At 35.1% G+C, this 15229-nt stretch overlaps 1 protein-coding gene across 1 annotated transcript; it reads right to left on the reverse strand.

Annotated features, from left to right (window-relative positions):
* Window positions 1-1097: 1097 nt before the first annotated feature.
* LOC107610928 (uncharacterized) lies at window positions 1098-1829 on the reverse strand. The gene has a single exon (XM_016312906.1). It carries the CDS (start codon window positions 1827-1829, stop codon window positions 1098-1100), a length of 732 nt encoding a protein of 243 aa, XP_016168392.1.
* Window positions 1830-15229: the final 13400 nt, after the last annotated feature.

The following is a 15229-nucleotide window of genomic DNA, read 5'->3' on the forward strand; positions in this document are numbered from 1 at the left end:
CACCTTGTCTCAATCCTCTTTCCATCTTGAACGGCTTGGATGGCGAACCATTTATCAAGACTGACATAGAAGCTGTCGTCAAACACTCCATAACCCACGATCTCCATCGAAGTCCAAAACCCATCTTTTGCAGTACTAAGTCCACAAAGCTCCACTTGACTCTATCATAAGCTTTTTGAAAATCTAGCTTGATTATCACTGCCTCCTTCTTCCTCCTCTTAAGCCAGTAATAAGTGCGCCATCATGTATTTTCCTCCCTTTCACAAAGGCACTCTAAGTCTCCCCTACTAGCTCTGTCATTACTTGTCTCATCCTCCTAACCAATACCTTAGAAATTACCTTGTATACACACCCAACCATACTAATAGGCCGCAGGTCTTTAATCTCCCTTGCACCAACGAACTTCGGAGCCAGCGCCACCCAAGTGATATTGGACTCTGCCGGTAACCTGGATGTCTGAAAAAACCCAGTTACAGCTGTCATAAATTCCAGTCCTATCTCATCCCAGCACCTCTTTATGAAATTCATGTTCTACCCGTCGCAGCCAGGTGCCTTAGAAGACTCACAGTCCCACACAGCCTCCCTTATCTCATCAACAGACGGCATCATTTCCAACTTTCCCGCATCATCCTGACCTATCCTCCTCACCAGATCATCCCTAAACCCCATCATAGGAGACTCTTCCTGTTGATATAAATCCTTATAGAAATCTCTAATAGCAATTTTTATCCTAGCCTGATTCCTGACCAGTCTGCCATTGATTAGCAATGTATCAATCCTGTTATTCCTCCTTCTCGCTGAAGCTATATTGTGAAAATATCTTGTATTTTTGTCCATCTCCTTGCCTTGTCGCGATTTGGACATCTGCTTCCAATGAATTTCTTTTCTGACATACCACCTCTCACAGCAAGTGACCAGCACTTTTCGTCTAGCCTCCATCGTACCATCATACACTCCACTACTCACCATATCATCAATCTTCTTAATTTCTTCCTCAAAGGTCATAATCTTCTTGTCCATATCACGAAAATTGGCCTTATGCCATCTCCCCAACGGGACTGTCAACGCCTTTAATTTATCTGTGAACTGAATCTGCCCTAATCCTCTCCACTCCTCTGAGCCATTCTGAGGAACCCTTCATGTGTAAACCAGGAATCTAAGCTTCTAAATGGCCTTGGACCTCCCCTTTGTTTGTTGTCTTCTAATATAATAGGACAATGATCTGACAATCCTCTCGGTCCACCTTGTATCCTCGTCTCCGGGAACTGCTCTAACCACTCCAGGCTAACCAGAGCTCTATCAATACGACTACAAGATCGTCCCCGAAACCATGTGAACATACGATCATTGAGCGGCAAGTCCACTAACTCTATATCTTGTATCCAAGCCTTGAATTCTTCCGCAGACCTAGATAACCCATCCGCTCCTTGTCGCTCCTCCACATGTACTATTTCATTAAAATCTCCCATATAACAACTCGGCACCTGGCATAACCTAGCTATATAGCTCAGCTCTTCCCACACCTTCAATTTTGTATCCCTGTCATGTGCACCATATACCAAGAAAAATGCACAGTTGAAACTACTCTTCACCAGAACCCCTTCAACATATAGCCATCTCTCCCCTTTATAGCAATTATTCAACTTAAACACTGATTCATCCCATATTAATAGAATTCCACCTGCTGCACCTTCAGATTCTACATATTCCCAACCCGCACCATCTTGCCCCCATATTCTTGCCACATCATATCTCGTCACTATCTCCCGTTTGGTCTCAATCAATCCCAACAGATCTAATCTATGTTTATTCTTGAGGTTCTTTACCATGCTAAACTTACCATCACCCCTCAACCCCCTAACATTTCAAGAACAAAAAATCATTTAAAAGGCTTCTGACACACCTGTTTTTTATGTTTGGGTCTGCAGCGTCTCAATTTCTCCTTCTGCTTTGCTGCTTTCCTTTTACGATCTATCTCTTCATTTTGTGCTTGGAGAATTGCCATGGTGTCATCCTCCTCATTGTATAGCATGGCACCTGACTCCTTTGCCAACTCCCACGTTCTTTTCTTCTCTAACATCTGTTCCTCTAAATTCGAAGAGTGAGCATCACCGTCTTCTGTACATGCCATTCCTACCTCTTTCCCACACTCGTTTCCTTCACTACCTTCCTCCTCGCGCCCTACAGCCAACCTCTTCCCACTTTGGGCAATTACCTGATCTCTTTCAATGCCAGCTTCGAATTGTACGTAAGCCACCGCACACCCCTCTTGACTCACATGCCTCCCTTGAGTGCCGCTGCCCACTACCTTCACGCCTTCCTCTTCATTATCCACAGCCAAGTCTATCCTTTTTCCTGCTTGCCCCAGAATCTGTTCCTCATCCTTATTCGCCCTAATAGCAATTCTTGCCGCCGAATTTTTTGCCATGCAGCCATCGTTGGAGACGGGGTCTTCACATGCCAACCCTCCCAGTCCGAGTTCTTCAGTGAGAGTGGGAGCAGCTACACCACGGCGCTGGGTGTTGTCCAGAAGCGGCGACTGTCGACGTCCCCCGTGCCTAGCCCCAACGCCCCCGCCTGCGTCGTTCTCCAGGGTTCGCTTGCTGTTGGCGCTGCAACCACACCAGTCGCCTGCGTTGCTACGTGAATCGGCCAGCACCCGACCCGGTTCTCCCAACTCAGGCCAGTTGCTGATTCGCTTGCTTCTTCTGATGTTGGGACCATCTGGCCCTTAACCCCCTTAACCAGCTTAATTTTGTTGCTGGCCCAAGTTGTATTTGGTGGAACTGCATTCTGTTTGGCCTTAGTGGACCCATGTGCTAATCCATTTAAAACACACGTAACTGTCCTCTCAGACCCTGCCTCCTCCCCTGTAACGGTACCTCCCCTCAAATCTGCCTTTCCTTGATTATCGCCAGTAATTACTTGATCAGTTACGATTTTCAAGCAATTATGGTAATTATTGTCATCAGTCCATTCATTCAAAAAATTGTGTTGAATTCCTAATCTGCCCTTGTCTTCTTCCTCTCCTCGTGTTACCAGTAACAGCATCTCCTCCTCATGATCATCCTCATCCAATGAATCATATTGATATTGCTGCACCAAATCCACTCCTGGCACCTTGCTCGTTCTGCCGTGATTTCTTTGCTCCCTGTTTATTATCTTTTGATCACCAAGTCTTTCATTACAGTGCAGGTCACATGCCTCATGTCCAATTTCCTTTACGAAAACATCGTATCCCCCGGTGCCAACACTGATATGGACCCATTCTTGGATTCTGTCCATTAGACACGTATCGATCTGTACACGACCTACTGTGAAGGAACTGCACGATTCTGTCTCTCTAGCACACCCAACTACTTCATCCCATTGGCCTCCTATCCTTTTAAAAGTGTCCACAGACCATGCATGTAATAGAACTCCGAAGCACTCAAGCCATACTCTACGAGTTTCACTGTGTTCAGACTCCTCCCACCTCCAAACACTGTGGAACAAGTGAAGTAGGCGATTCATGTTCAACGTGTAGGTTTCTTCAGCATGTGCAGCACCATCAAAACTCAGTAGAGCTTTATATGCTCCTATTTCCCTGACCTGGACAACATAAGGAATGTTCTTCGCAATCGTTTCCTTCAGAGAGTCAAAGTTAATAGGCTTCGTCGTCCCCCCTACAAGGCTTCGCTGCAGCCAAATCAAATTTTCTTTTGCCATTGCTACCTCTAGCTTCTTCGTCCAGCCATTATTGTGCGGGCCTTTAACGGCTTCCTTCATCCGTAACCCACAGCCAGATGATCCAGCATCATTCGGTACTACTTCGTTTTGTGGTTTTCGAGCCAAAAGATTTTGTGAGCCCGCACCTCTCTCTCCACTTCTAGTTGTCGTTACCCCTGATGATCTTCGATATTTTGCTTCCCCAACAAACACATTCTTACCTCTCAGCCGCAACCGATTCATCTCCGCTATAGCTTTCAACGCCCCTCCTTTCGTGGTGTATCAAATGAAAGCAAACATGTAAATATTGTTGCTTTTCATTTTCAGGATAAATATATATCATTGATGCGTCCCGTCCAGTTGAACAACTGGAACAATTCTCGTTTTGATATGTCTTCAGGGAGGTTACTCATAAAAACGGTGAAGGACTCATTCTCCAGTCGCCAATACTCCTCTCGGTTCCAAACCCTAGGATCCTTGTCATGTTCCCTAGATCTACCCCTCCCAGTGTTTCCCACCCAGACTCTCGCTCTCTCCCTCTCTCGCTCTCTGTCTCTCATTCTAAGTTATATACTCTCAATATCCATCATCGGTTATTTGATTCACTATTTCCTATATAGTGTAGTGTAAGATCCAATGGCTTGTAGGATTGGTCAACAAGACATTCTTATTTCTTAGTAAAATAAGAAGATGTTATTGGTTTTTTGGATCTCATTTGTTACTTTTGTGGCTACTAATGAATACTAAGTTTACTTTTGTGGCTTCATGTTTGGTTTCTATCCTTTTTAACTCTCATTTTTCTTTTTCTTCTTGTAGAAAGGTCTAGCTCTCTGAACTTCAAAGAAAGTTGGCTATGTTGATGACTATAACAAAAGAGATCATTGCCATTGAGTTTAAATTATTAATTTTTTTATTATTTTTATATATAAACAGGTCTAGCTAAGGGTGTTACTGTTGGAATATCTATAGCTGGAATAAGTGAGGTTCTACCATTATTAATTTGTGCTTGTGTTAGATATTTCCAGAAGAAGGAAGAAGAAAAAATTAAATTGCCAATAAAAGATTTTATATCAAGTTCAACCCAAGATGCTAACTGTATTTTATTGAAATTCTAGGCTTCTTAATCTACTATTTGTTTCTTTCTAGTTGATTAAGTTATATTAACTATGATACCATGTTAAAATGTTTAATGAATTAATTATGTTGTGATCATGAATTCATAATAATAACACTTTTTGTTTCTTTCTTCCTTATCCTTATAAAGCATCTAGCAGTGGTGAATATGAAACTTCAGGATCCACAGCTGCTAGTTCTCTTGGCCTTCTAGCAATTATGGCGGAAAATTTGGTGGAATTCTCTTATCAAGAACTAGCCAAGGCTACAAATAACTTCAGCTCTGATAACAAAATTGGTCAGGGTGGATTTAGAGCTGTCTATTTTGCAGAATTGAAAGACCAAGTAAGAACAAGCCAATTATATCTTTGATGGAAGTTGTAGTCATATCATCTTTGATTGTTTTTGTTCTGTTACAGATGAAAAACTTCACAAAGGAAGAGATTCTTTGGAAAAAGTGAGAAACATTTGAATTCTGAAATAACAATCATTTGTATATACACCGGTGCACACGGAAAAAGAAACGAATTTGTTTGTAAGAATAATTCAATATTTCAATTGAAACTAGTTGAGACTGAACTTGTGGAAACTGTATATGATTAGAAAAATGATTGTGAAAACAAATTAATATTCATTATGAAAAAATGTTCCTAATTATACGGGAATGTCAAAAAAATAATCTAATTTACTAGTGATTGGGCATGAAAAATGAAATAGAGGTAGGAATGTGCGTGGACCTCGTGCGGTGGCTGATACAGCAAAGGAGAGAGAGAGAGAGAGAGAGAGAGAGAGAGAGAGAGAGAGAGAGAGAGAGAGCAGAATCCGGGGCATGCTGTGTGTTGTGAACACTTGTTTGTTTCTTCCTTCCCCCTAACTGACTAAGGCAACCCATCCATCCATTCCTCTTTAGCTCAGATCAGATCAGATTAGATTTACGCAAAACCAAAATTCATATTTATTTTTTCTTCTCTTTATGTTATCAGTTACCTATGCCAATTCAATCAAAAATGGCTCTCACATCTGCAGAGTCTATAAAGGCCAGAGGTCAGCCTTTGTTTAACTTGTATATTGATTGATTGATAGATATAATAGAGAGATCTGAATTTGATTGAATATGGTTTCTCTCTTCTTTCTCTACCACCAAGCTTGGCTCGATTGCTATTCAAGGTAAGTAACAAGGAAAACCTCTCTCTCTCTCTCTCTCTCTATCTATTTTGTTAGAAACTGAATTGGAACATGTGTAAGTACTCTGAAAAAGGCCAATGTTGATCTATCATCACTTGTGGAAGAAGTCTTCTTTGGGAATGTTATTAGTGCTAATGTGGAGCAAGTTCCTGCAAGACAAGCAGCCTTAGGAGCAGGAATACCCAATTCAGTTGTCTGCACCGCTGTCAACAAAGTTTGCACCTCCGGAATGAAAGGTGCATGCATTCTATTTGTTTCTTTGTCTCTGTGCTCTCATTTTTCTGTCCAAACTACATGCAAAAACAAAACAACATGGGTATTAAAAAAATCCTTCTGCCTATTACAACTGTAATGCTTGCTGCACAGAGTATTCAATTAGGCTTAAACGATGTTGTTGTCGCTGGTGGTATGGAAAGCATGTCTAATGCACCTAAGTATTTGACAGAAGCAAGGTACTACCAATTGAAACTATATATGATTAATACTGTATGTTTTCTGTAATGCTTCAGGCATGGGATCAAGAACTTCGCTTTTCCATGGTTGATGGAGACTTTAAGAAGTTTGATGGCAAATGGTCTGTAAAGTCTTTTTATTTGAGAATATGGCAATTGGACACTTGTAAGCTCCGTCAGATCCTTTAAATCTCTTCCTTCTACTAATCATTTGCTCCCTCTTTTTCTTAGTCAACATAGTAATTAAACACTTCGAATCTACTAAAACCTATGACTACTTTCTTTCTTCTTTATTGTTATTTGTCTATATTTGATTAATATATGTTAGAGCCATGTAGTGTGGGGGACAGTAATTTTGAAGAAGAAGAAGAAGAAGAATGGATGATGGTCAAATTTGAGACGGATAAACATAAATTAAAGGAAGATTAGGACAGACAAAATTTTAACCATAAAAAACAAAACAAGTTTGTGTTTGTGTCCTTCAGAGTTATGGCTAAGTGCTCCTCTTCTTCATCTTTCTTTGATTTTAGTATATCCTTTTTAACTTAAATCAACCAAATAATTATTATTAATTTATATATAATTACACTATAATAGTTTTTGAAAAATATTTTAGTCAAATACATTATTCTTATATGAATACTTTTCTTTTTTCTGATTTAATTACCATAATAATAATAATAATTAATTTATGCAGGTTTGTGATTTTGGGCTTGCAAAGTGGTTGTCACCAGATGCTGATAAGCAACATGTCACAAGATTTGAAGGCAGATTTGGGTATATATGCAATGCACTATAATATAATATATAGTACTAATAATTAGTATTATTCATAATTTTAATCAAATTATTTAGGTTGTTATATATCAAATTTGGTAGGTATTCTGCTCCTGAATATTTGACGCCTGGCATAATAGATGAAAAAACAGATGTTTATGCATTTGGGATCCTCTTGCTGGAGATTTTAACCAGGCATAAGGCCTAGGATTATTTGCAACAAAGCATTTTGATATGGGTATGTTTGCATGTATGTTATATATATCTTAAAACTATTTATGCATCAATGCATGCTATATTGCAATGTGTATAGTTGATTTTAATTTGTTGTGTGTGGGTGGTAATTAACTATAATAATTAATAATGTGTTATGTTATTATAGGCAAAGCCATTAATTGATGCTCATAATGTTAAGGAGCTTGTTGATCCATCGCTTGGTGAAGATTATGACAGAGCAGGTAGAACATTTTTTTTTTACTGTTTCTCTACTGTAAATTAAAACTTTCTAAATATGGCAAAGGATATTTGAGGATAAATATTTGAGAATTTTATATAATTAGATGATATTGAAATATTAATATTGTTGTTTTATTTTACTTTTTTTTTAAAAATAGTACTAGTTATGTAAAACAATACCATATGCAATTATGTTTAGAACTATTAACATTGAGAATTTTTTTTATATATAGAATTATGTCTTATATTGTAGAATTGTGTTATAAAAGATTTAGTTTTTAAATTTTGGTATTAAAAAAATAAATATCTAATTTGAGAGTATGTAAATGAGATGAGATTAATGAATGATTTGAAATTAAAAATAAATAAATAATTACAGGATTTGTGGATATTTAAAAATTTCACAAAATAGTTAATTTTTGTTAAATTAAAAAATCAATTTGTGAGAGTTTTAAACTGCCACAAAAGTAATTTAAAATCGCCACAAAAGTTTAATATAAAACCCCCACTAACTATATAACTATATGTTATCTCATTATAAACAAAAATATATGACCAACTGTTCACACTAACTATAAAGATAAATTGCATAATTAAATAAAATAAACTTTAAAATTATTCAGATACAATTAAAAATTAATTATATTTCGGCATGTAACTAATTTATATAAATTGCTATATTCTAAAGTAATTTATATTTCAATTTCAAAAATTCCACATTATATAACGATTTATATAGATTAGTTATATTATAGTATCGATATATAACCAATATCCAATTGTTCGTTGTATTTGGATAATTTTAGAATCTATGTTATTTGATTATATAATTTACCCAATCTATAAAATCTTATAAACGTAACGGTCTAAAAAATAAATATTAATGATATCAACATCACAAGCAACATAATCGTAATAGTTACTGGCGAGTCATGAGGACAAATTCGTCAAAGACACAAAGGGTGTGGACTGAAAAAGTGTTGTCTATTTTCTTTCAAAAAAGTAATAATAATGAAAATAATAAAATAAAAAAGAGTGTTAGTGTCAGCAACTTTTGTGTTTTGTAACCATCAATTAGCCATCAATGGTGTTTTTAATGCTGTGAGATTAAATCCAATAATGTGAGATCATTCAATTTTTTTTATGGTTAAATGTTAGCCAACTTTAAATTGCTGGTCCTTTAGACTTTTTCTTGTTTGATAAGCCAAGTTTTTACAAATGAATTTGCCTCATCCAAAATAAAAAAAATTAAAAAAGGAATTGAAAATTTTATCACTTTTGAAATTAAAACTTAAAATGCTTTCTTAGTAAGTGCTTGTGATCTAAAGAGTATTTTGTTAAAATGATATTTTTAGTTTCAGAGAGAAATTATTTTTCTTTTGACGCTTGACGTAGCCTTGCTTTGGGTTGTTGAGTACTTCAATCAGTGTCCTTTCTAATCCATAAGATAGTTGAAATTATTCTCTCTGAGAAAAATCATTTTAGTGACAATTTATGTAATTTTTAATGTTAATAAAAATAATCGTTAATACATTACGGGCAATTTTTCAATAATTATAAAAGCACTATAACTTATGACACATAAAATAATAATAATAATAATAATAAATTAAAATTGTCACAAAATAATAATCATAATACTATTGTCACTAAAATTATTTTTCTTTGTAGGGATTCAACAATATTATTGGTGATATCATATTTATAATAATAAATAGGATTCATGCATCTTGCTTAGATATATAATTAATGGCATAACGGGGGATGCTTTTGCATTCAACAATAGTGCATGTTGAATGGAACACGTACGTTGAATATAATGAACGGTTTTTTGGATCGAATTTTGGTTGTTATTTCACGAATTTCTTGTAGTGATTCGCTATCATCATTTTATTATAATTTAGAATCGTCGTAATTTTTCACAATTTAAGTTTTTCTATTTTATATTATAACTTGTTATAATTTTCAATAATGTATGTGCTAATTAAAAATACACAATTTTAAAAATTTTATTAGACTAAAAATAAGTTATATATTTTATAATAGTTATAAACATATTTAAGTCATTTTCATATTATAAATTAAAATAAGATCCATATGAGATGCAACTATTATCTTTATTTGTGCGTATTTCTATTTTTCTAAAGTGTTACATAATACTAGCTACTACTGCATATGCTTGTCTTTCTTTTCTGATGCCTAAAAATTCTTATTTCAGGAATATAATAAATCTCTAGATTGATCTCAATTTTTGTATTGGAAATATTTGTCTTAAACAAAAAGCATTCAACAATTTAGTCTTTGATTTTGTACAATATTGGAGACATGATGAAATAAAAATAATAAATTAGTCTCTATCATGTTTAGAAAAATAATAAATCATTTTTTAATTTTTTTACAAAAATTAAATAACACAGTTGAAAGATTAAATCGTTTAAAATTTTAAAAGATAAAAAACTAGTATATTTAGTTACTTTATTAATTAATGTGTTTAATGTTATAAAATATAATATATCTATTAACTAAACCTTTTTCATCAGAGTTTTTTCCAATATAAGATTATTAAAGATTAATTTAAAGTATCCACTCTTCTTATTTTTACGTTGAAATAAAAATATTTATACCACTTTTTATATATGTTTTTCTTGTACGTCTTTTTTATGTTATAAAAGAAGTTTTTATCTTCTCTTATTTTTTATCGATCACTTTTAATATAAAAAATAAAAATAAAAAAATAACGTGGAGAAATTAAATAAAATCCATTCACATGTGACATGTGGGCTCGTTGCGTGGTTGTGACCACGACATTCGGCAAATAATTCATGCGGAGATAAGATGCTTTCTGGTTCTGGCACCGCTACATTGAACCACAACATGCATGATTATTAATGGAAAAGTTTAGAGACAGTAATTTTATTAAATTTTGTCCAATATGTAACTAGTATAAGAAAAGTGAGTAATTTTATATTATTACATAAAATTTTACACTATTAAAAATATCATTGATAACTATTTAATGACTACAAATCACAAAAATTACTGAGCCCTACTAGCACTCCTCATTATTAATTACATGATTATTCATTTTGCACGCCCGTGACGTAAAGACTCTTACGTCAAGGTCCTTGCTGTCCAATAGGTTTTACGTGTTATTAAAAAGTTTATTACAAATTACACACAAAAAATTAAAATGAAAAAATATCAAATTTTCTAAATATAAAACGAAAAATATAATTTGTAAATTCTTTATATAATATTATTAAACAAATATTTATTGAATATTTAAAAATTTTGGCTTGATAAAATAAAAATTATATATTAAAAACTAATAAAATTTAAAATAATACTGGTCGTACCAAATATAGAGATCACGAGCTGCGGAGTTGGTGAGTTGAGTAGATCGGAGATCCTAACTTTGGTGAAAGTAGAATCAGGTCAAAAAGAGGGAAACAACCTGCAAGACACTTCAATACTTAAGTTAACAATGTGTTTAGGTGTTGTTTTATGATTCAGAGTTTATCTGCCGAGTTCCTTCTCTTTTTATCCCTTTAACTCGAGATGACTGTTTCTTTGGGCATTTATTGCCTTTATAACATGCTCTTAATGCCATGATTTGGCAGTTTCATAACTTGGTAGTGTAGCTATTATGTTGTACTTGACGTTATAATAACGTCAGATTCTCATTTAGTTAAGGGTGAGCACGAACCCGAACCAATTAAATTGGTTCTGGAACTAACGGGTAATCGGGTCCAACATGAACCAAACTAATCATTCTCTCTAGTAATTGGTTCGGTAACGGTTCTGGGATGTGGAACCCAAATCAACATGTAGACCCGATCATATATTAATTAAATAAAAAATAAAAATTTAAAAAATATATATATGCCTTTTAATATGTTTGAATTTCAATGTCTTTAGTGTTTAATATGTTTAGATTTTAATGTGTTTAATTTTTAATGTATTTGGTGTTTAACATATTTGGATTATTTCTATTAATGTTACATGTTTATTGTACTTATAGAATTTTTAAGATAAAAATTTCACTTTTTATTTTTTATTTTTTTATGAATTTCTGTTTCATCGGGTACCCAATTATCCGAAACGAACCAATCCGTTTTTAATCGGTTTGGTTTGGTTCGGTGCACACAAAAAACGTAAATCTAAACCAAACCAAACAAATTACAATTCAATTGGTTCGGTTCTAATTTTCTTAGACCTAAACCAACCCGATCCGTGCTCATCCCTATATTTAGTTGTTATTTCATATATCATGATTTGTCTAGAACAGTACCCCAATTCGAGTCTCTTGACTTTATGATTTTGTCAAGAGTATCCGAGTTCATGAGGTCGGATTTAAGTGAGTCCTTAATTTCTTAGGCTCCAAAATTCTAAGGAAACTGTGAAGAAACTATATAGTTTCCTTTAACCGTCTTTGTGCAATTGTAACCTCTCTCAGTTTACGAAATGTCAGGCTATTTATGAATTCTCTCTCTATCAATCAATGTCACATTAATTTCTAATTAACAATCTTCACTTTAACTTTACTTTCCAAAACATTTCCTCTCTTCAAGGAGCCTTCTCCCTTTTGTTCTTCTTTTCCTTCCTTCTTTTTGCTACCATTTCAAAGAAGAAAGGCTAGCTTTTTGTAACTATTTTTTTACGCGAAACGCTTTGTAAAATTTGGTAAGGTTCTAAGGTTCTTTTTGCCTCTTTTCTTCTTTTTGAACCAGTTTGTTAGTGTACATTTCTTACTTCTGTGTTTTGCATTTTGCTTTTCTTTGCTGTCCCATGCATTTCTTTCACGATTCTAGTTATTGCTCCATGCATTTCTTTATGAGATTTTGGTTTTTATGTTTGCCACATTTAATTAGGTTAACATAGTAGGGGTACCACTATCTTAGGTTTTTCTAACTCCATACCAATGATTTTTACATTTCATTTTGTCCCCATTCTACCAATGCCTTTCTGGATTTTCCAGAACTATGGTGAATTTTTGAACTTCATGGGTAGATTTTAGAGTTTTTCAATCCTAAGTAACATAGTGGTGGTACCCTTGTAGGTTTTTTCCGAGATAATGAGGAGAAAAGGTTATAGCAGCTCGTGAACGTGGTGGCGCCGCTAGTCGTCCGAGGCCCCGACCTACCTTAGTTCCTCATATAAACAGTGAGCTCAAAGTGGATATTTACTCTTGGGCCTTCGAAGAGGTTAAGGCTACCCCTTCTACCGTCACTCAAGAGGGGCTTGAGAACTTGCGAGAAGCCATAATTATCTTTAATTTTGACTTGAGCAATTTTTATATCTTTTTGGTTCCTAGACCAGCGGATTGCTTGTGCCATATTAATGAGCATGCTAGTAATACCCCTGACTGGTTATGGATGTATGAGACTGTGTTTTTCCAAGTTGGAATCCGACTTCTCTTTTCTGATTTCCAAGTGAACGTCTTAACTCATACTGGATGCGCTTCTTCTCAACTTCATCCGAATAGTTGGCCATCATTCGCTGTTTTGAACTTTTGTGCTCATTCTTAGATATTGAACCTTCTCTCAGAGACTTTTTCTACTTTTTCACTTTGTTAGTGCCCTTTAGGTCATAAGTTCATGGGTTCATCTTCTTCCGAAGTGTTCCAAATAGACGAATTTTTAATCTTTTTAAAGAGTCTTTGATAGATGAACAAAACCATCGGCTAGGAATTTTATCTCGAAATAAGGTTGGCGTTGTAAGTATAGTTCCAAGCCAACAAGTAATGCTCAGATCAAATAATAAACTCAATACAAAATATAACCGAGAATAGTTAAACCTCGGGTCGTTCTCCCTAGGAATGCAAATGAAATGCTTTCTCTTTCGGTTGTGGGGAAAAATGGGTTTTCAAACAAGAAATGAAAGATTAAAGAAACTAAACAATGAACGAACTAAACAATGATCAAAATTGTAATTTGTGCAAGTAAAGAGAGGATGAGATCAAAACTAGTGAAAATGCTATAAATGCAATGAAAGAGCATTGACTTGGGAATGAGAATCTAAGAATCCTATCATTGCCATAACCACAACTATGATAATTATGATGAGTCAATCTCGCCTAGTCAACCCCAACCATCGAGGAGTAAGTCAAGCAAGCAGAATTGACCTTAATCCATAAGTCCTAACTAACTTACCAAACTAGTTGATAAAAGGCTAGCGTCAATGGAAATAAGAGTCAACTAACTACCCAAGAATTATCACTAAATGTCGGACATTATGACTCTAGTATCCTAGGAACTCAAACCACAAACCAAGGTGGGAAAATCTACTCAAAATCTAAGGTTGGCATTTTCATAAACACCTTGTGTGCATAAAAGTAAAGCATAAGAAATTGTAAAGGAAATTAGAAAACTATACCCAACTATCAACAAAACCAAACATAAACAAGCAATCAAACATAAAGAGAGCATGAAACATAAAATTCATTAATCAAAACTTCAAGAACTCAAAATTGCAATATAAACAAAGTAACTTGAACCAAGGAAATGGAAATGCTTTAACTAAAAGGAAATTGAGATTACTTACAATTAAGGAAGCAAAATGAAAGATCAAAACTTGCTATAAAATGCTACAATGGAAATTGAAATCAAAACCCTAAGAGAGCTTCCTACTCTACACTATTTCCTACTCCTAATTACTATGTAAAACTATGTAAAAATTGCTCCAAATGCTCCCCCCTTTGATAAGTGTTCAAGTCTCCTTTATATATCACTCCAAAATAGCATTTTAGCCTTCCAAAAATGAGCCAAAGGCCTCCAAATTCGTGTAGCACGTGCTTCATTAATGAATTCACGTGCAGGGACCTGTGCGGACACACAGACGCGTGCGTTCGCACACGCAGCTGAAAATCGACCTGTGCGTACACACAGGTGCTCGTGCACACGCACACATGAAAATTCTCGCTTGTGCACGCGCACGCAGGGCTGTGCGCACGCACACTTTGCTGTGTGTGCTTTTCCTTGTTTTCTTCATGTTTTCTCCCTTGTACATGCTTTCCTCCACTTTTGCCCTTCCATTCTTGCCTTCAAGGCCTAAAATCACTCACAAACCATATCACGGCATCGAATGGCACAAAGGTGGGATTAAATTGCTCTATTAAAGCACAAAATTGCATGTTTTCACAATTAAGATCAAACTAGGGATCAAACACAAAAGTATGCTATTTTGGTGCTTAAGTGTGAGTTCATGTGTTAGAATCTATCCAATTTGAGTCAAAATATACCATCAAATATGGACTCATCAGTCTTATCATGGATTCAAAGAGAAAATTTTCAAAATTCAAGGAGCTGAAGGTACAAACCCTTTTTTCTTGACCTTGGAAGGTGAGAAAAGGTTTAACTTGTATTGGAATTTCAATGTGTCGTCTCCAAAAATCCGCGTTAGCGGTGTCAATGCTTCCGAGCTTGTGAGCATCAATACGCTAATGTTGCTATGGAATGAACATCCTCTCAACTTGAGAGATGTGATAGCAAGTGAATAGGCTTCTTGAAATTCTATTAGTAAGCTTCCTTCTTTCTCTT

This window comes from Arachis ipaensis, chromosome B8, assembly GCF_059453495.1.
Source record: "Arachis ipaensis isolate K30076 ecotype BB chromosome B8, ASM5945349v1, whole genome shotgun sequence".
NCBI lineage: Eukaryota > Viridiplantae > Streptophyta > Magnoliopsida > Fabales > Fabaceae > Arachis > Arachis ipaensis.

Excerpts from the sequence above, each read along its gene's own strand:
- LOC107610928 (XM_016312906.1), bottom strand. The coding sequence starts at position 1,829 with ATGGTAAAGAACCTCAAGAATAAACATAGATTAGATCTGTTGGGATTG.